Source organism: Silurus aristotelis (genome assembly GCF_946808225.1).
Source record: "Silurus aristotelis genome assembly, chromosome: 16".
Lineage (NCBI taxonomy): Eukaryota > Metazoa > Chordata > Actinopteri > Siluriformes > Siluridae > Silurus > Silurus aristotelis.
This window is the reverse complement of record NC_139589.1, coordinates 16,505,927-16,527,205: the sequence shown is the minus strand read 5'-3', so window position 1 is coordinate 16,527,205 and position 21,279 is coordinate 16,505,927. Positions and strand designations below refer to the sequence as shown.

Here is a 21,279-nt window from a genome sequence, read left to right as displayed (position 1 = left end):
GCATATATAGCTGATGCTGTACACAGTGAAATGAGACAACGTTTCTCCAGAACCCTAGTGCTACATAAAACAACATAGAGCTACATAACACAACATAGAGCTACATAACAGAACACAGAGCTAAGGACTGAAGTAAGTTGTTTTAGCCACATAAAGTGCATCATGTGCAACCTGGTGCAAACAGTGCAAGCCAAAGGGTAGTGCACCAGACTATAACTATAAACAAGAGTGTATTTGTAAACATAAACACAACGTTGTGCAAAAACAACAAGAAGCAGCAACCAAGAGGTGTGCAAAATTGCATGTAAACAGTATAATATGATTATAATATGGGTGGTGCTGAAGACATGGATGTTTATGAATTTAAATGAGTATTGAGTGTGTGTTTGAGTTTATGTTGTAACAGTTCAGCAACACACATTTGAGTGAGGGTGTGTGTGAGTTTGATACAGTTCAATTCTGTGTTGAGAAGCCTGATGGCTTGAGGAAAAAAACTGTTGCACTCTGGATGTGAGGGCCCGAATGTTTCAGAACCTCTTTCCTGATGGTATAATATTAAAATCTTTCCTGTAATTAATATCAACAGTTTACTTCAATTGCTCAGGACCACAGGTTGCATGAACAGTTTTGCATTTAAGTGCCCATCACTGCACAATAATGATAGACCTGTAATAAATGGACATTCGGTGCCACCCAGATGAGCATGGGTTTATCTTTTGAGTCTGGCTCCTCTCAAGGTTTTTTCCTCATGCCATATCAGGGAGGTTTTCCTTGCAACAGTCACCACTGGCTTGCTTATTCGGGATAAACTTACAATTATAAAGAACAAACTTATAGGCACTAAAATTAAACACTCTTTTATACAAGTTTATCACCGTATTATTTGTGTAAAGCTGCTTTGACACAATGTCCACTGCAAGAAGCGCTATAAAAAAATTATAATAATAGAATTTAATTAAGTTATACTGCCATTCAAAACAATACTGTGCGAGATTCAGCAGTTTGTTAATACTAATGACTTTAAATGTACCAACATTTATTATACTTGCACTAGCAGCCATTTCTTTTTAGTAAAAATATGGTAAAGCCTGATATCATTACCAGTTTCATCAGGCAAAACTCCAAACATTCCAAATAGTTCAATTAAATACATTTTTATTTGTATAGCGCTTTCAACAATGAACAGTGTCTCAAAGTAGCTTTACACAGACAATGCGGTGATAAAGAATGAATAATAATGTTCTTTATAAGTTTAAGTTTGTCTATAATGAGCAAGTTGGTGGTAACTGTGGCATAAGGACGAAACCTTGTCTAATCTAGATGTAACAAAAGCATGAACTAGATTTTCTAATGTTAGCAATATTTCTAAGGTGAAAGAAGGCGATACTGGTAATGTTATTCACGTGAGCCTCAAAGGAAAGATTATGGTCAATAATCATACCAAGGTCTTTGACCGCTGTACACACTGAAACAGAAACACTATCCAGAGATGCTACGTAAAGTTCTTATAGCTCCATGTAGTCCTAATAAAAGTACTTCCCTATTATCCGAGTTGTATTATATAAATAGTTGTATTGACAGTTTTAAAAAAATGCTGGAACTAACTTATAAATAAAAAATATATTATTAAACAGAGAAGTTATCTGAGCTACTTCAGCCTTTCTGTTAGCTTGACCCTCTTGATATTCTCTGTTGGCCTATTTGCATCAATAATTAATTTCTTTCTGCAGAACTGGCATTTTCCATTCTGAGTAATCATTAGTGGCTGTTGTGTGAGAGACACTTGCAGGAGTGAAGCAATTATAGATATACAACATTTCCAAAAAAAGTTGGAGCACTGTGTAAAATGTATAGTATCTCAAAGTGAGTACACCCCTCACATTTCAGCAAAAATTGTAGTTGGTTCGCACAATACTATAGAAATGAATCTTGGACATATTTTATAGTCGTCAATGTGCAGCTTGTATAGCAGTACAGATTTATTGTACTCTAAAAATAACTAAACATACAGCCATTATTTTCAAAATAACTGGAAACAAAAGTGAGTACTACCCATGCAAACACGTCACAAGTCCTATTCATCATGCTCCAGGACCATACAAATTGGTGTATCTTCTATTAGAGCAGGTAAAATTTGGTGCTTTGAGTGCAATTCTCATATACTGACCACTGGATGTTTAACATGGCACATCATGGCAAAGACTGTCTGAGCATTTGAGGATTAGAATTGTTGCTCCGCACAAAGATGGCAGAGGAAGAAGATAAGAAGATTGGTGAAACGCTGAACTGAGTAACAGTAAAGTGGCCAGTGTCATATTAAGGTTTTCCTAGACTGGTTTCACTCAGAACAGGCCTCGCAAGGGTCCATCAAAGAAGTTGCGGCTTCGTCCTGTTTCAGGTGCAGAAGCTGGTTTCAAAAATCAGATGCATGAGCGCTGCCAGCATTGCTTTAGAGGTTGCAAAAGCAGCTTGTTATAACCATAGGCCACACAGTGTAAAAAGTTGGTTTGCATGGTTGTCTTCTCAGAAGGAAGCCTCTTCTGAAGCTGGCTTACAAGAAATCCCCCAAACAGTTTGCTGAAGACAACCTTAAATGCATCCTAATAACTACTTTCTACTATTGCTAAATACTAACATATGATCTACAAGTTGCCAGCAAGTAGTCTATTAGTTCTTAATGGAATCCATAACAGGACACCAATAGATGGCAACAAACTACCACTCGAGACCTACAAGGATCATTTTTATATGGAATATTAAAGTGTATGTCGGTTTTAATTGTTTTATTCAACAAGGTGATTAAATAATAATAGTAACAGATCAAATGGGCCCTTTACATATAATAATTACCATCATTTTTATTCTACTTTTAGGATACTCTAGGACACTGCATGATTCAAACTAAGCTTATCAGTAGTCTAATGTTAAAATATAAGATTATTGAAGAACTAAACTAGTAACAAGAAAAGGAAGACAGCAACATTAATGAATAAACATGTGCATGCTTGGGGAGTGGTAGGAGATCAACCAATGACTGTACCAGGAATTCATCGGTAAAAGCCAGAATATGCTCTCTAATGGCTAATCTGTGCCTCGTTTTATCTCTTTTTTTTTTTGGTTTCTTGAGTTTTATGAGATGAAATGACATGGTTAATTTGGTGCTTCAGTTTTGTGCAGGAAAGCACACAGCTAGCTGCTTGTTCCAGTACAACTAGTAAATCATGTGATGGCTTAAACCAAAAACATTCACATTAAATACATTTCCTAATAATCCTTGCCTAACAGGTATGACCTTGGCAATCATTCAAATTAGCTTGGTACGTTTTTCCAGTCACTCCTTTTTTTTTTCTTGCATGGAGAGATAAGAGTGGGGGGAAAAGGAACAATACTATACTTAAATGGTCATTTACACCAGGAATTAGACCTGACTTTCCTGTTAATATTGGATGTGACTGTGTCATATTATTGTCTTAAGAAGACTCATATGTCTAACAAATGAAATAATGTCAGCAATGCAGAAAAATATCACAGGAAGTACTTGCTCCCTTATCTTAAAGTGCACTGCAGGTAACATCAACATGCATACTTGCACATGATAATTTTAATTAATATGAACGTGAATGAGAGGCTGAAATTTAGTAAACTACTTATTGGGTATTGTAAAGCAAATCTAAGCTGGTCAGTCAACATTTTTCTGTGGGTTTTTTTTTTTTTGTATATGGCAATTTGAAGTGAATTTACTGTAAATCTAAACACTGCTAATATTTAAAATTGGGTCTACTTCGAAAAAGTCCTTCTATTCAATGTGCATATTATGCTGTTTCAGCTTTTGCAATGATGATTCCTAATAGATTAAATAGTCTGCACTGTTTAAAAACACAAATATGTAAAAATCAACTCTAGAAACAAATATCCCAATCAAAACATAAACCCATACCTTCTTCTTCCGGCTGCTCCCATTAAGGGTCGCCACAGCGGACCATCAGACTCTATTCTACTCGGTCCTCTTCATCTGCCTCTTTCAAACCAACTACCTGCATATAAGACTCTTAATCAAGTACTGCTTTGTGAGTGCAAGACCTGCGTAAAGCGCTAGCAATATTACACTGGAGACATAAGAGATCCAGTTTTGGGGGCTTGAACGCTTCTTGAAATTTTTCAGGTACATTTAGAATTACAGGTCCACAGAGTCAGTATAAACTGAATATCAGGCCAGAAACACATCAACCCAACCACTGAAACTGCTTACATTTCAATACCAAAATTATTGCCAGGGAAATGACCAGAGGTTCGTGTGCACAGGGACATTTTAAGATCAATTTTACAGATACATTGGATAGTTTTATTTAACGTTCAAGTCTGAACTTCCTAAAAGAGGCAAATGGGTTTGAGCTGAAGTATTCTGGCGAAAATGTTAAATTTGTGATGGCAACCTTATATGCATCCACTTTTCTGACCAGATACATCAATGTTGTGTGTGTGTGTGTGTGTGTGTCATATAAAAAAACAAACAAACAAACAAAAAACCCCCACAGAATTACTTTGCTAAACAAATTATTATTTCTAAACAAACTGTGGAAACATGACAGGCATAAGAATTGCACAAGCTGGGTTAGCATGTGTTAATGGGTCCGATTCAAACTAAGAGTTTAATAGTATTTTTGTATATTTACAAGATTTGGGGTTTTTTTTTCCTCCCCTTTGACTCTAGGCAGCAAAATTAATTCAAAGGTGTACAATTCTTAAATTTTTACACAGATATTGTATAGAACATTTAAATGATTGAGATATAGGGCTATGTATGTATAGAAGACATGAGAAAATATTAAATTAATGCTTTAATAATCTGTTGAACTGTTATAGATGTAGCCCATCTCCAAATTGCAATGAATTAAAACTTAATACAGAGCATACACACCAGTGAGTACCAAGTTAGTTTTGAATTCCATGATTTTTAACACAAAAAATTGGCAACAGAGGAATATTTTATATTTATAATAATTATATATAATTATATATATATATATATATATATATATATATATATATATATATATATATATATATATATATATATATATATATATATATATAAATAAACGATCAGGGACATTGCACATTCAATAAAGAATGTAATTTGGCTACAGGTCAAAAGAATTCAGTCAACCACTATATGTATCCAAGCAATTAACCAGATGTACACACACACACACACACACACACACACACACACACACACACACACACACAAACAAACAATTTATAGATGGATAGATACATATCTATATATCTGTCTGTCTGTCTATCTGTGTGTGTGTGTGTGTGTGTGTGTGTGTGTGTGTGTGTGTGTGTGTGTGTGTGTGTGTGTGTGTGTGTGTGTGTGTGTGTGTGTGTGTGTGTGTGTTTTAGGTTCATAGCATCTGGATATCCTGAACAGATTAACCTCAGTCCCATAAATATATAAGACTCTGATATCAAGAAACAAGTGGATTAAGACTAGGGTAAATCTGCTTTTACACAGGCCCTGTGTACATTCCCTACAGAAGGAAGGCACAGGTGAAACTCTAAGTGCTTCAGATTCCTGCTTACTATTTAGCAGGTATATTCAGTGAGTTGTTCAAATCTTAAATTTGTAAAATTACAGTAATTCATTTATGCAAACAAAAGTTTTTGTTAGGATGACAGGGCAGGTAGCAGATGTTTAAGTGCTCCTCCTACCAAGTGCAAGCTACCTGTAATTAGCACATGAACATTAGCAGCCTCTCGGAGTGGCGCTGCTTTAGCATTGATGCTAGCTTTGACAGGCATAATGTGCTTGGCAGAATTAGACACTAGAGGATCATGACCCTGTGTGATCCACTGAAGAGCACTCAAGATGCAGGGGAAAACCAATGAGGCACTTCGCCTCTCTACTCTTCGAGGCAGATGGACACCACCCCCAATTAAAAGCTCAGACTTTGAAACTTCTTCCTCGATACCATTGAGAATGCGCCAGCTCTGCTGATTGTCCAGGCAGCGTGTAAGCATGTGTTCTACAGACACGTTAAAGTTCTGTTGGTCTAAATGGATACAAAAAATAAAAAAAATAAAAGAGAGAGAGAACTATAGTTGAACAAATAACCAACAAGAAATAAATATAAATAAAAATGTTTCAAAGTGTATACTGACCTGCATTGCAATCAGCAATTGCCTCAGTGATGTTTGGACAGAAAACCGCAAAATCGAAATGACATCCCTGCAAAATGTAAATAAATACGGTAATGTTCTAAGAATTTAGTGCCCAGTTTATTGGAAGCTTTCACTATGCATCTACATAAATTGGCAACCTACTAGATGGGTCAATTCAAGATGCTGATTTCAATTAAACTTTTTTAAATTCAATTAAAAATGTTTTTTTCAATGTTTTAACAAAGGAAATCATTTTTAGTGAGATCCAAAATTATTGGAAAAATTAGAGAGAGAGAGAAAAAAAAGTCACTAATGTCAATAAATTCCACATGGCAGGAAAAAAGGTGACACAATCCACCATTAATAGAATATTTTACAAGCATAAATAGGAATACATTAGGAGAACAAAATGGGAAGGCCAAATAAGAATTAAAGAAATACACACAAAGCACTATATAAAAAAATTAGTGACGTTTATCCTTTGGAATAACAAGAGCACAGATGAAGTGAACAGGGCTATTCCAAGATAAACATTTAACAATCAGTCTAACAGGCCTGTGCAACGACACTGGTCAGAAACGGTAATTTCCAATATTAAAATATCAAAAATTGATACGGTCAAATAAAAGGCCTTGTAAAAAAAAATTTTAACACGTAGAAATATCATGAAAGTGGAAATAATTATCCATTATCTATGTTTATCTTTTGATCTCAAACCCAAATGTCTTCCATGTTAAGAGAAAAGAAAAAGAATTGGCCTTACCATTCCAATACTTTTAGATTGCACTGTACCTCAAACTATTAGGTCATAATACTTTTTCCAATAACTACCCAACTTATGCTGGCATCTTACCACAAGCAGCTTAAGCATAGCACCACAATCCCGCTCTCCAGTAGCATTAAACAGCAGCACCCGCACCACTGATCCCCTACACACACACACACACACACACACACACACACACACACACACACACACACACACACACACACACACACACACACACAGAGAGAGAGTAAAGTCCAATTATATGAATTTTGCTGTCTGAATTTGCAGGTATTACACTAGACACAATGTCTTATAATTATTCTATTAATTCAATGCATTTCACAATTTTTATCAGAGTGATCTCAACTTTCCTTATACATTCATGTATAATTGGTATAATCAGGGTTTTGCTCTGTACATCTCTCCTGAACCACTGCGGTGCAGAAATAATAATTATTATTCCTAATTTCCTTACATTATATTTTATAATTGATAATATACAAGCATTAAAAGCAATCATTAATCCATTCTGAGGAAAAAATACAACTACAAATTAGTCAAGAGTCAAGTCATTTTGAGTCACTTTCAAAATGTTCTACAGCTCATGTCAACACATTATTATACCGTCTTTTCATACTGCTTCCCCCTTAATGGCAATAAAAGACATTATAAGAAAATATAAAAAAATGAACCTACATGACGTCTTTCTCATGTTGTGTAGCCGCTTCACTGAACCAGTTCACACATGCCTGCATGCTACGTGTGGTGTGAGCACCATCCAGAAAGTAAGTAACACTGCCATGCGTTAGGGTCTGAGTCCGGCCCAGCCATTCAGTCTCAGCCAGACCTACACACAGCCACACCCACACACACACACACACTGAACTGCAAGAAAATTAAGTCAAAGTCATAATGATCTGAAACACCAAAAAATACTGTGCTCCCAAGTTGCTGATAAGTAGAATGAAAATTAAAAGGTTTTTCAAAGCACTTGAACAAGAAGAAAAAGAAAGAATAGGAAGCAGCAGTATGAAGCATCATATACCTTTAAATCAAACAATCTTTATGTACAAAAACTGTTCTTACCTTTTAGCATGCGGGGACTTGGCTCAAAAACTGATGCCGTTTGAAGTCCACTAAAACCAGGTCCAGAAGTAACAGCTGGACCTTTCAGAGAGAAAAAAAATTATTAATTGAGAGAATACTTATAAACAAAAGGAAAGCTTATTTAGATCTGTAGACTACTGGATCAGGCAATGACTCAATACCTCAATGACCCAATATAATTCAAGAGTATAATGATCACCCACTGTCACAGATATAATAATTTTGCACAAGTCTTACCACAATTAAAAACATTACCATTAGCAACAAGAATACTGTATGGTCTCACAATCATTGATTAAAAGCTGTATTTATAGGAAAAGTAAACTCAATACTTAAGGAACATTTCAGTGTATCTGTATGCAATTATCAGACAGAATTTGAGCAGCAACCTTTTTGCAAAGCATAATTTGTAATTGTAATTATTAAAATAAGTGGTTAATTATGCTTTGCAAAATACATACATACAGTGGTCTGAAAAAGTGTTTGCCCCTTCCTGATTTTTTATTTGTTTTGCATGTTTGTCACACTTTAATGTTTCAGATCATCAAACTAATTTACATATTAGTAAAAGATAACACAAGTAAACACAACATGCAGTTTTTAAATGAAGGTTTTTATTATTAAGGGAAAACAAAATCCAAAAAACCATGGCCATGTGTGAAAAAGTGTTTGCCCCTAAACCTAATAACTGGTTGGGCCACACTTACCAGCAACTACTGCAATCAAGCGTTTGCGATAACTTGCGATAAGTCTGTTACAGCAGTGGTCCCCAACCTTTTTTTGCGCCACGGTTTAATGTCAGACAATATTTTCACAAACCAGCCTTGAAGGTGTGGCGGATAAATACAACAAAATAAAATGATACGAATGGCATAAAAATGGCATTTTTTGTTTATTTTGCTAGCTTGGGGGGTTTCAGTTTAGCGGTAATGTATTATGTGTGAGTGGCTGGAGCAGCCCCTTTAAGAAGGTAGAGGATGGAGGTAAGACGTGTGACCGAGGCATCATCACATGCATCAAGAGTAAGTAATAGACAGATGTGGCGGAGGGAATCCGGTAATTTTCAAAAATAAAACATTGTTCAGAATCAGGTAATAAATAAAATGCTAATAATGTAAGTTATGTATTCTTTATGTGCGGCCCGGTACCAATTGAACCACGGACCGGTGCCGGTCCGCAGCCCAGGTGTTGGGGACCACTGTGTTACAGCACTGTGGAAAGATTTTTATCCACTCATCTATGCAGAACTGTTGTAATTCAGCCACATTAGAGGGTTTTCGAGCAAGAACCTTTTGAAGGTCATGCCACAGCATCTCAATAGGATTCAGGTCATTACTTTGACTAGGCCACTCCAAAGTCATTATTTAGTTTTTCTTCAGCCATTCAGAGGTGGACTTGCTGGTGTGTTTTGAATCATTGTCCTGCTGCAGAACCCAAGTTCACTTCAGCTTGAGTCACGAACAGATGGCCGAACATTCTCCTTCAGGATTTTTTGGTAAACAGCAGAATTCATGGTTTTATTTATCACAGCAAGTCTTCTAGGCCCTGAAGCAGCAAAACAGCCCCAGACCATCATACTAACACCACCACATTTTACTGTTGGTATAATGTTCTTTTTCTGAAATGCTGTGTTACTTTTACACCAGACGTAATGGGACACACACCTTCCAAAAAGTTCAACTTTTGTCTCGTCAGTCGAGTATTTTCCTAAAAGTCTTGGGGATCATCGAGATGTTTTCTGGCAAAATGCAGACCATTTTTGCCCAGTCTCTTTCTTATGGTGGAGTCATGAACACTGACCTTAACTGAGGCAAGTGAGGCCTGCAGTTTTTTGGATGTTGTTCTGGGGTCTTTTGTGACCTCTTTGATGAGTCGTCGCTGTGCTCTTGGGGAAATTTTGGTCGGCAGCCCACTCCTAGGAAGGTTCCCCACTGTTCCATGTTTTTGCCATTTGTGAATAATGTCTCTCACTGTTCGCTGGAGTCCCAAAGAAATGGCTTTAAAACCTTTTCCAGACTGATAGATCTCAATTACTTTCTTTCTCCTTTGTTTCTGAATTTCTTTGGATCTCGGCATGCTGTCTAGCTGTTGAGGATCTTTTGGTCTACTTCATTTTGTCAGGCAGGTCTTATTTAAGAGATTTCTTGATTGCAAACAGGTGTGGCAGTAATCAGGCCTGGGTGTGGCCAGAGAAATTGAACCACAGTGAATTGTGTGATAAACCACAGTTTTAACAGGGGCAAACACTTTTTCACACAAGGCCATGAAGTTTTGGGTTTTGTTTTCCCTCAATAATAAAAACCTCCATTTAAAACCTGCATGTTGTGTTCAATTTTGTTGTCTTTTACTAATATTTAAATTAGTTTTGATGATCTGAAACATTAAAGTGTGACAAACATGCAAAAAAAAAAAAAGAACTCAGGAAGGGGGCAAACACTTTCACACCACTGTAAATAATATATATGTGTGTAAAAAAAAATCATATTTTCCATCATGAGAGAAACACAGTTACACTTACCTGTACTGCAGCGCCTCTGGAGCCAGTTGTGTGTGAGCTGTAAAGCAAGTGAGGCATTGGAGTACTGGTGCTTTCCAGCCAGACCCAATTTCAATGCCTCTGAGCTCTGGTACTGTGCCAACTCAGGGCACACATTCAATGGGCACTACAGACACACCCACCAAGACAAGTATAATAGATTAATTACCTTCTGAGGACATAAACCTAAGTGTAAAAGCAAATCATCTTAAACTCTATAACAAAGCAAAAACCCTGATATATAGTTTATTTCAACAATTATTTTAACTGTTATAATAAATATATTATATATTATTATTATAATACTATTATAATAATATATTTATATTATAAAAATAACTATTATTATAAACTTCTCACCCCAATCTCTTCTGCTCTCTCCTGAAGAACTGCCATTGGTCCCTCAGGTTGTTTCACAATGAATGCTGGAACCCCAGGCTGTGACCATAGACACAAACACAACCATAAGACCAAAGACCATCTCAATCTTATTTCACAAGACTGGAGTTACATTTAGAATTTTGCAAATAAATAAAAACACAAGACACGTACATTCTAATGCAGTGTTTTTTAACCGCTGTGCCGTGGCACACTAGTGTTCCCTGAGAGATCGTCAGGTGTATCGTGGGAAATTACCCAATTATACCTAATTGGTCGAAACATTTTTTGAAAACGAATTCATTATTTTCTGCAAATATTATGTCATTTTCGAGTGTCTGGGTCACTGACAGAGTAATTATGTATTACTCTTCCATATCAGTAGGTGGCAACAGGTAAGCTAATTGACTGTACTGTGTTGATTGTACTTCGAGACAAGAGAATTGGTGATGCATGCATGCGACAGGTAGCGGTGACAGTAGTATTGTTGCTGGCAGGACTATAGTGACAATGAGAGTGACTGTGTTTTGGAAAGGGAAAAATTTTAACTCCGAACTGGGCCCTGGATAAAATTCGAACCCAGATGAAGATACGCATCAGTAAGAAATTTTCGTTGCAACTTGAGTCTAAGGATAATAGTGGGCATACTCAACTCTTGGCCAATGTACATTTGTGGATGGAGACGCCATCAAAGAAAATTTCGCTAGGCATTGCCAGAAAAAGCAACTAGAGAGGAAATTTTTCAGGTCACATCAGAATATCTTGAAAAAGGAGGACTTAACTGGGAAAAATTGCTCTGATAGAACCACAGCCATGGTTGGACGCACCAAAGGCTTTGTAAGCAGAGTGAAGGAAAGAAACTCAAATGTGATTGTTACACACTGTTTTTTACACCGTGAGGCCCTCGTTGCCAAGACTTTACAAGCAGACCTAGTTTCTGTGTTGGATGATGTGCGCATGGTAAACTTTGTGAAGACCTTTGAAAAGTTGCATTCTTGCTTCTTTGTGTGAGGAAATCAACAGCTTTTGGAAAGGACATGATTTTGCAGGAGCAGGAGGAACTAACAGAACTGAGACAAAATCATGGTTTAAAGCCAAGCTTTGGTGATCTACTTTTGGACAGTTTTTGGCTAACTGCTGCCAGATTTCCCCATTCTGTCAAACAAAGCTATTTTGACATTGCTCCCATTTTCCAAGACATATCTGTGAGGTGAGCTTTTTAAGCCTGACCGCTATAAAAACTAAAAACAGAGAGACTAAGAGCTGTTGATGAAAAGCTTTGTGGGTGTCTTTCTTCAATTCCCACCAGAATATCAGCTGTGTTCATCCAAACAGGCCAAGATTTTACACTTAGTGAATATAAATAAATTGAGAGACAATATTGTAATTATATATATTGTAAAAGGCTACAGAGTGTCATTTTTTTTTTTTATATTTTTGGTTGGTGGTGTGCCTTGTGATTTTTTCATTGAAAAAAGTGTACTGTGGGTCAAAAAAGGTTGAAAAACACTGTTCTGAGGAATCATTCACTCTTAAGACACTACACACAGACACACCTTAAATATTCCTCCTTTCTGCCAGGCAATCTTCTCAATTGTATCCCCAAGAATGCTGGTGTGGTCAATGCCCAACGATGAAATGCCACATACCCATGGCCTCCTGCAAACATACACATAGCGTTAAACAAAATAATATAGTATAATAATATGCTTGTGGAAAAGATTCATGCTTGGACACGTGTGTGTGCGCGTGTGTGTGCTTTTAAACAGTACTCTCGAGTCAAAATAAAGAAGAAATTTCTATTTACCGAAATATCTATTGAGAACAATCCTGTGTGATGGTATGCATTAGTCATTGTACACTTTAGTCAAAGTTTGTCAATTTTTAAAGGATTTTCTCTTCATTTTAATCATCCATGTTCATGTTTGCCCTCAATTTTATTTTATTAAGTTTTTGTATATAGTTATTTTTCTGCTAGCGACATTATTTATTTAGAAAATACACTGTGACAAGTGACTGTATCATTGGTTTGTCTCACCTGATTATGTTGGTACAGTCATAAGCACCACCTATTCCCACCTCAATGATTGCTACGTCCACCTTTACAACACACACACACGCACACACACACACACACACACAACCAGATTAAAGTTATCTGTGCATACAGTGAAAGGCAAAGGTCACATTTGCTAGACAGAATTCCTGGTCAGGGTTCCAAGTCAGTGTTGAAATCATGTTGAAATACGAATTGCAGAAGCTAGCATTCACAAAACTCTGTCAAGCCTAACGTTTATATTTACTTTTGGAGAAAACTGTTTTCCCAAAAAAGCAAAACACATCAGAATCACTAGATAATAATTTTATTTATATCGATTTATTCACTTGGAAAATGAACCTGCGGCTTACATAAATTATCGTATATGCTCATTTCACCTCTGTAGTGTTATAACAAAACCATTAAAATATAAACAGAGAAGCAAACAAATAAATGTGTAAGTCAACATTATGACTTTCAGACTATACATTTTTACACCGTTACAGTATTTCTGAAAAAAGCAAAACAGAACCTTAAGATAACAGATATACAGCAACAACATTATAACTGAAGTGACATGAGGTCACTCACCTTTTCCTGCAGGAAAACATGGAAGGCAAGGATGGTCAGGAAGCGAAAATACGCTGGCATACTTCCACCATGCACATCCTAAAGTTCAACAGGTAACAAGATAAATTAATTTAGTCAGCTTTCACTAAAGAGAAAACATTTGGCCCCACAAGAATGAGAATACTGACAGTATTCATCCTTACAAGAACATCTGTCTGGTCCCACAATGAAAATCTTTCATTTGTTTACTGTGGTTATTGTTTTGGGGTAGACATATTAATTACTATGAGCAAAAAAATTGGAAGACCATATAAGTATTTTTTGTAACAAAAGTGACGGCATGTATTTAAAAACAAAATAGTGCGATGAAAGAACATCAGATTAAGATATAAAAAACTATGTGAATGCAATTTATATATTTATATTTTATTCTCAAATAACAGATGCTTTAGTAATTATGCAACATATTGGTTCTTGTTTTTAATCAATTAATGCAGGCAGCACAAACAGCAGCTTCAACACACACACACACTCACACACTTTCTCTATCCCTCCCTCCCTCCCCTTCTACAGATACACACGGACATGCCTTAGTTTCGTTCAGTCGACTGTAAATCTGCCAAAAGTATTTGGTGAAAAGGTCTTTTCCAATAGGGCTGCCATTTAGGCGGATCCTCTCTCTGACCTGCACAAGGTGTGGAGAGCTAAAATGGGACAAATACACAAATTATCAACAAACAATAAACCAAAGAAAATTTAAAATATTCTCATTGCTCTCAGCATCATTAAAATATTGATCAGTATTTTAGTACAAATTATTTGTATAGTACTTTTAATAAATTGTCATTGTCCCAAAGCATAAATAGATAAATAAATAATGAATATACATTTTTAAGTAAGTCTGTATAATGTATCCCTAATAGCAAGCCAGTGGCAAGAGTGGCAAAGAAAACCCCCAGAGAGCGTATGAGGAAGAAACCTTGTCATTATTCATGCTATGGTTATGTTACTCAACTCATTCTCTCCTTCCCTTCCTCAGATACCACTGCTTCTGCTCAGATCTGACATTGTTTATTGTCGGCAGAGATTTCAGACATGAAAATGATTGAAATCATCCAAAACCATCCAAACTGTCCCGTGCTATCGGAGAGACGACGCATACACACGCCAAGAGAATCCACTGCCCCTTCCAGGACAGCAGAGACACCAGGCACATGTGGCAGGGCATCCAGAGGATTGGAGAGTGAACAACAAGGGGTGAGGAGAAGACTCAGGCAAAGTTTGGAATCATTTCAAACTAAAACACAAAAAACACACCATACCTTAATTTTATTTAATTAATTTTTTTATATTTTTATTTAGGATTTTTTTATTTATATATTTGTATTTTTTTATGTAATATAGCAATTAAATACACTAAATAGGTTTAGTTTTCACAGATTGCAATTTCAGTAATAACTTTTTTTCTAAAACGGAAACAAATTATTTGTTCATTTTAGGAGACTGGTCCTATTTTCTTTTGCATATATAGTATTGGACTTTAATGAAGAAAAAGTCATTCTTATCTGATTACTTGACCAATCGGTAGAATACTCGATTAATAAAATAATCGATAGCTGCATCCCCGGTCAGAATCTCAGAAAATCTCTACACAACTCTCAGATCTGCGCTTCAGCCACTGCTCGCAATCTCGTGGTAACCATGGACAATCAACTGTCCTTTTCCTCACACGTCGCTAATGTGACATGCTTTTGTTGGTTTATTTTCTATCAGAAACTTTCAACAGAGTTTAGACTGATGGTATCCTAAGTTTGTAGACTAGCGAACCAGTGTTGATTTAATCATTGATAGAGACTTAAAGCACTTTTGAACATCACCCTGGATGAAGGCGTCTGCTAAATTCCATAAATGTTAACCAGATTCAGAAGGGAACCCATAATCATCTAAGTGACACTGCATGACTATTCATTATAGTTTTATCATTGCTGATGTTATCAACTGTTTACCGACTGGCACTTGAATGCAAAATTTATGGCAATTACAGCCGTAAGCCACTGCAGCAGACTGTTTATATTAATTACAGTCCAAATCATGGGTCTTGAAATTAACCTTCGACAGTAACTTCATAGATCTTTAGACTGTTCATGTGGAACCATCCTCATGTGCACCGTGGTATCTAATATTTCAGAGTACTTAATTGAAATATATTAGTCAATATGCATTCATCTGCTTGCATTTTGGATATAAACCTACTTACTCATACTATAATAAATAATGTGCACTGGTGTTGCCCATTAGAGTCTAAAGTCCAATTGAATTTGCAGAGTTATATTGCACAACTGTGCTCTAAACATGCATAAACGTACCTTAGGTCAGGCAGAATATACACACACACACACACATATAAATAACACTTAAATGTTAGAAAAATACAAATTGCTGACCAAAGTCAACACACAGTCACAAATCTCAAACACAATACAACAAAAATCACGCATTTCCCCTAGTTGCAGTACCTATAAAATCCAGTGCGAAAACCGTAGCTCCTCAGAATCTTCTCTGTGAAGGCACATGTTGATCCCTGACAAAACAACAATCATGTATGTTAATTATTTACCACAGAATCCATACAGATCAATTAAATTCATCACTTCAGCTATTCACTCATCATAGTGTGAGATTAGTGTGGCAGTGGATTGCAATATGTAGATCTAAAATAACCATATGAATTATAATGAGAACTGTCAGTAAATCAGTATGCCTTGAAATTACACACAATTTTTAACATTTGAAAACAAAATGTTTTATATATAATGACCAAAAACTACCGTAATTTCCGGACTATTAAGCGCACCCAATTATAAGCCGCACCCACTGAATTTTACAAAGATTTTTATTTTGAACATAAATAAGCCTACATTGAAACTAATGAAACTACACGGTTTGTATATAAACAGTAGCCTAACAAGAAAGTCATTGTTCACTGTCTTCCTCCTTCCTTTCACATTTTATCTCGAGAGTTTTTTTTTTGGCATCGTCGTGAGCAGTGTTGTGCTCTTTACTAAAAAATAGTAACTAGTTACAGTTACTTGTTACGTCATTCAAAAAGTAACTCCGTTACTTTGTTGATTACTTTCACCAAAAAGTAATGCGTTACTGTTAAAAGTAACTTTTTAGTTACTTTTTAAAAGAACGCTCTTTAATGTTCCCATTAATGTGTTATGGTCTATACAAACACAAAACTGACTTAAACACAGAGTAATTTTTAAACACTATTTTATTAAAGTCAGACCTGCACAAACTGAATATATAACAAGAATTTCTGAAATAAATAACAAAACAAGCTGAATAATATATTCACACTCAAAAACTAAAGTTGCTTCTGCTGTTGTGTTGCGCCTTAAAAATGTTCCTTTCACAGCTGAAGTATGAAAACTATCAACAATGTAGAACAGAACACCGGGTTAGCTTCTAGCTACTAGCTCCTCAGGCATGAAGGACCTGGAGCAGCGTCAACAGATTGGAGTTGCTGTTTATCGCAGTAGATACGAGCTTCGAACCAGAAAGACACAACTTACATTTGACTTAAAAGTTTTTGTCTTTATTCTCAACTAAAGTGAAATAATGAGCATATTTCCACTTTGAGAAACTCGTCTTGCTCTCGCCTCGACTCGCCATTACTGCCGCACGGACCTGAATAAACGGAGACACGCCCACAGCGCGTCATCTTCGTGTTTACAGAGGGTAATCCACCAATCCTACAATGCGTCTTCTTCCTGTTTACAGTGGTTCATCCACCAATCCTACAATGCGACGCTGCTGTAAGCAAGTTAGGCTGTAGTCTACACTTCAGCCGAAATTAATTCATTTAAAAAAGTAACGGGTAACGCACCATACGGTAACGGTAACGGAGTTACTTTATTTTTAGTTACTGTAAAAAGTAACGCGTTGGGCAGTAACGCGACACTGGTCGTGCGATTAAAAATCACCATCGGTGAAGCTTTTCTCCCGATGCCGTGCAGCTCAGAACACAGGTGAAGTGCGTTTTTTCATGCCCGGTTGTTTTCAGAATGACGAATGATTCGCATTTCCTGTTGACAGTCCGAGTGAGCGGCAGGTCAAACGTCAGAGGAACCTCATCCATATTTATGATGTGCTGCGGCCCGATTCAGTGGGAGCGCATCTGATTTAATATAAAGAGTTTCATTGGTTCACCTGAACCCGTTCGGTAATTTCAGTGGTCTAATATTATGGGGCTCAGTTTTTTGGCTTGTGGAACCAGTAAAAACCCAGGAAAAATCCATAAATTAGCCGCTTCGTTGTTTAAGCCGCAGGGTTCAAAGCGTGGGAAAAAAGTAGCGGCTTATAGTCCGGAAAATACAGTAATACAACTGGTCAACATTTATAATCACATAGCTAAACACAAATACAGTTTTGCTGTTGGGTTTTTTTTAGTCTTGACTGAATGTGAGAACACACTTACAGAAACTTACCATCAAAATGACATTTATTCCTTTTTGTTGCTTACAAAAAACTAAAATCATGCATGAACACTATTTACCTTTCCTTTTGTTCCAGTTACATGTATGATATTGAGATGATCGAGTTCCTCTACCTAAAAAAGCATTAAGAAATATGCATACAATTAATGAGTCTATGACAGAGCAGCTGTAAGATGAGAATACATCTTTTTATGCCAGTTTATCATCAGTTGCTGAAGCATACAGGAAATGCAGAATCCTCAATCACAACATGCTTACTGACTATCGCGATGTACTGCATAACATTATGACCGAATGATTTTATGATCAGTGTTCTGGTTTTATGCAATGCGTTGAATGTATAATACCGTGAGGCCTGAGCGCTGCAGGAAGCTCTTCATGGCCTGCAGTTGGATTTGGGGGTGAGCTCGCTCTCGGCGGACCTGCTCCAGAGCGCTGGCATTGGTTTGTAGTGTGTTCAGGGTACAAATGGCATCCTCCAGGAGAAAAATAAATAAACAAAAACAGAGTTTAAACCTTAGAAAACATTATCAAAACATCACACATGTCAAAAGAATATACATATACACACATATATATATATATATATATATATATATATATACACACACACATACATATATATATACACACACACACACATACATATATATATATACACACACACACACACATATATATATATATACACACACACACACACACACACACACACACATACATATATATATATATATATATATATATATATATATATATATATATATATATATACACATGGTATAGAAACATGCACACAAGATGTTTAAAGTGTCATCCTCAATTAAAAAATTAAGAATATTTAGAATCTCTGAGTTTTATTCTGGAGCAATCCTGAATATGTCCTGCTTAGCAATAATCGAGTGAAATCCTCGGGATAAAATAAAGATGACATAAACTGGCACTGGCGACCACACGTTTATACAGTAGTTAACTCCACTGAACACTAAAACCAAACACATTACACACTTTCCAAACAACAAAGCTGCCTCCGTCAGATCCAAAGCAACCGATTCTTGATTTTATTAAATTTTTAAATGTATTGTGCTTTTACGTATGTAAATAAAAGTTAGCTTGTTTTAAAATTCGCTGGCGCATAGCCAATTCAGCGCCCTCACCAAGCACGTGGTTGAAGAAGAACCCGTGAGACTCTGTTAGTTTATTCTGCGTTTATGGCAGGACTGAAATGTGAGTTGAGGATTTGTCTTGTATCTCATACTGTCGTAGCAAAAAGTCTTCCATCTAATTTGACATGCTGTCGGAAATGTCGCCATGACGCCCGGCTGACGCAACATATGCCCACATTATAACTTTAATATTCCTAAAACCAAACCTTTACATTTCAGTATATAAGATACTTTGCTATAGAAGCTACTTTGTCTCTATTAATAAAGACTGCATGGAGTTCCACAGGCTCTGTTTAAGCGCTGTTCTCTTACATTCCTTATGGGTGACCAGCTAAATAAGAGTTACCTGATAGTCCATAGCTCGGTAGCTCGGCGCGGCTTTAGTGCTGGAGAACCTCACCGCCAGCTCTTTCGCGATGCTCCGGAACTTCGCGCTCTGCGGGATACGACGAAACACGTTGAGGCTCCCGCGCGCGCGCACCAGCAGCGCAATCATATTTCGAATGGCCGCGTGCGCGCCGGAAATCACCAATAACCAAATTTGGGTTGGAGAGACTTCCTCCTGTCTGTACAGGCTGCTCCCGGCATGCCACGCCTCCCCCCCTCAGTATCAAAAAGGATATCCTAAAAGGGTCTCGAAAATCCGTTACATGAATAAACGTCACTGAGAGATGACTTTACAACGAGGCGCTGAGAAACGTGACAGCCTTTGTTGATTGTTGATTACAGATATATGATATGTGCAGCGCGTTTCCTAAAACAAACAAAAACGAGAAAATGCAAAATTCTTGGTCACATATTTTAGTAAACGATGATGAAAATTTCAGACAAAAAAAATTCAGTGCTTTTAAGCCTGTCTGCGTATAAATGACAATGTAACGGTAATTCGCGCGTATGCTTCTTCTTTGACATCTTTACTGTGTGCTATAACGAACCATTAAGCTCAACACCGCCACCTATTGACGTGGACTGTTGGTTGCATTATAGACCATTTTACAGAAGTTTTTGTTTTATTATTATTATTTTAATATTGTATATAATTAACAGTTTACAATCAAACATATATTAAAGTGTAACAAACATGGTATTCACATTTCCTAGAGAAACAACAATAAAAAAAATAATAAAAGAGACATAATGAGGGTATACATCAATAATCACAGTAAAAAAGAGGAGTTTAGTTCTTTGAATATGTTCATAGTTCTGGTTGCTTTCTGATTTGAGAGACCTTGAAGAGTTTCAAAATAAATCCTCAGATCAACTTTGAATTGGGAGATATTGGGCTTCCTTTCTGACCATTTACATTTGTGTATATAAAACTTACCTAATAATATTAAAATATTTAGTATAAAGATGTGACTTTTATCTATATCTTTTTTTATCAAAATAAAATATAACATCTCTTTTTCTTATGTTAATTTTAGATCCGCTCAACTTAGTAAATAAATATTCAACATCAGTCCAGAAAAATTAAACATCATTCAAAAAAAAGATGCAAAACAGTCTCTATATCCATTCCACAAAAAACACAACATTCAGAAATATCGGCTTTGTATCTCTTGAGAAAATGGTTAGTTAGATAAATTATATGTAAAATTTTAAAGTAAACTTCATTAACTTTATTTGTGACACAGAATTTGTTGTTATAAGTCCAAATCAATTTCCAGTTGATATTTTCAAAGTGATTATTCCATACGTACTTACTTCGAAATGTTGCAGGACAATGAATTAAACATCTAAAAAATGTATTATTACATTTTCTATCTTTGATATCAATACCGTTTAATAAGATCTCTTTTTTAAATGTTAAAGGTTTAGAATCACTGAGGCCCTTTAATAGCCTTAGAAATCCTGCTGGAATTGCATCAATTACAATACAATATTCACGCGGAGGTATTGGAATACCAAATTTCTCAAGAAATTCAGTATATGTAAGTAAATATCCTTCATTATTTATCAACTGTAAAACCATTAAAATATCATTTTTAACCCAATTAGTATAGAAAATTGATTTGTTCTTATATTTAATATATTTATTATTCCAA

At 36.1% G+C, this 21,279-nt stretch overlaps 1 protein-coding gene across 1 annotated transcript; it reads right to left on the bottom strand.

The window, feature by feature from the left end:
- Positions 1–5,364: 5,364 nt before the first annotated feature.
- fpgs (folylpolyglutamate synthase) lies at positions 5,365–20,155 on the bottom strand. The gene is made up of 15 exons (XM_083565163.1): positions 19,581–20,155; positions 18,416–18,544; positions 18,128–18,181; positions 16,083–16,147; positions 14,156–14,270; positions 13,588–13,665; positions 12,997–13,058; positions 12,515–12,617; positions 10,941–11,018; positions 10,563–10,707; positions 8,024–8,104; positions 7,634–7,784; positions 7,022–7,097; positions 6,169–6,235; positions 5,365–6,059 (listed from the first exon to the last, which is right to left on the bottom strand). The coding sequence occupies exons 1-15, from the start codon at positions 19,728–19,730 to the stop codon at positions 5,674–5,676; spliced, it is 1,740 nt and encodes a 579-aa protein (XP_083421289.1). The 5' UTR covers positions 19,731–20,155; the 3' UTR covers positions 5,365–5,673.
- Positions 20,156–21,279: the final 1,124 nt, after the last annotated feature.

Coding starts and splice junctions, on each gene's coding strand:
- fpgs (XM_083565163.1), bottom strand. CDS start 19,730: ATGATTGCGCTGCTGGTGCGCGCGCGCGGGAGCCTCAACGTGTTTCGT. Junction 13,059..13,587: donor ATGTTTTCCTGCAGGAAAAG/GTGAGTGACCTC, acceptor TGTGTTGTAAAG/GTGGACGTAGCAATCATTGA. Junction 8,105..10,562: donor CCAGAGGCGCTGCAGTACAG/GTAAGTGTAACT, acceptor TCTCTCTGAAAG/GTCCAGCTGTTACTTCTGGA.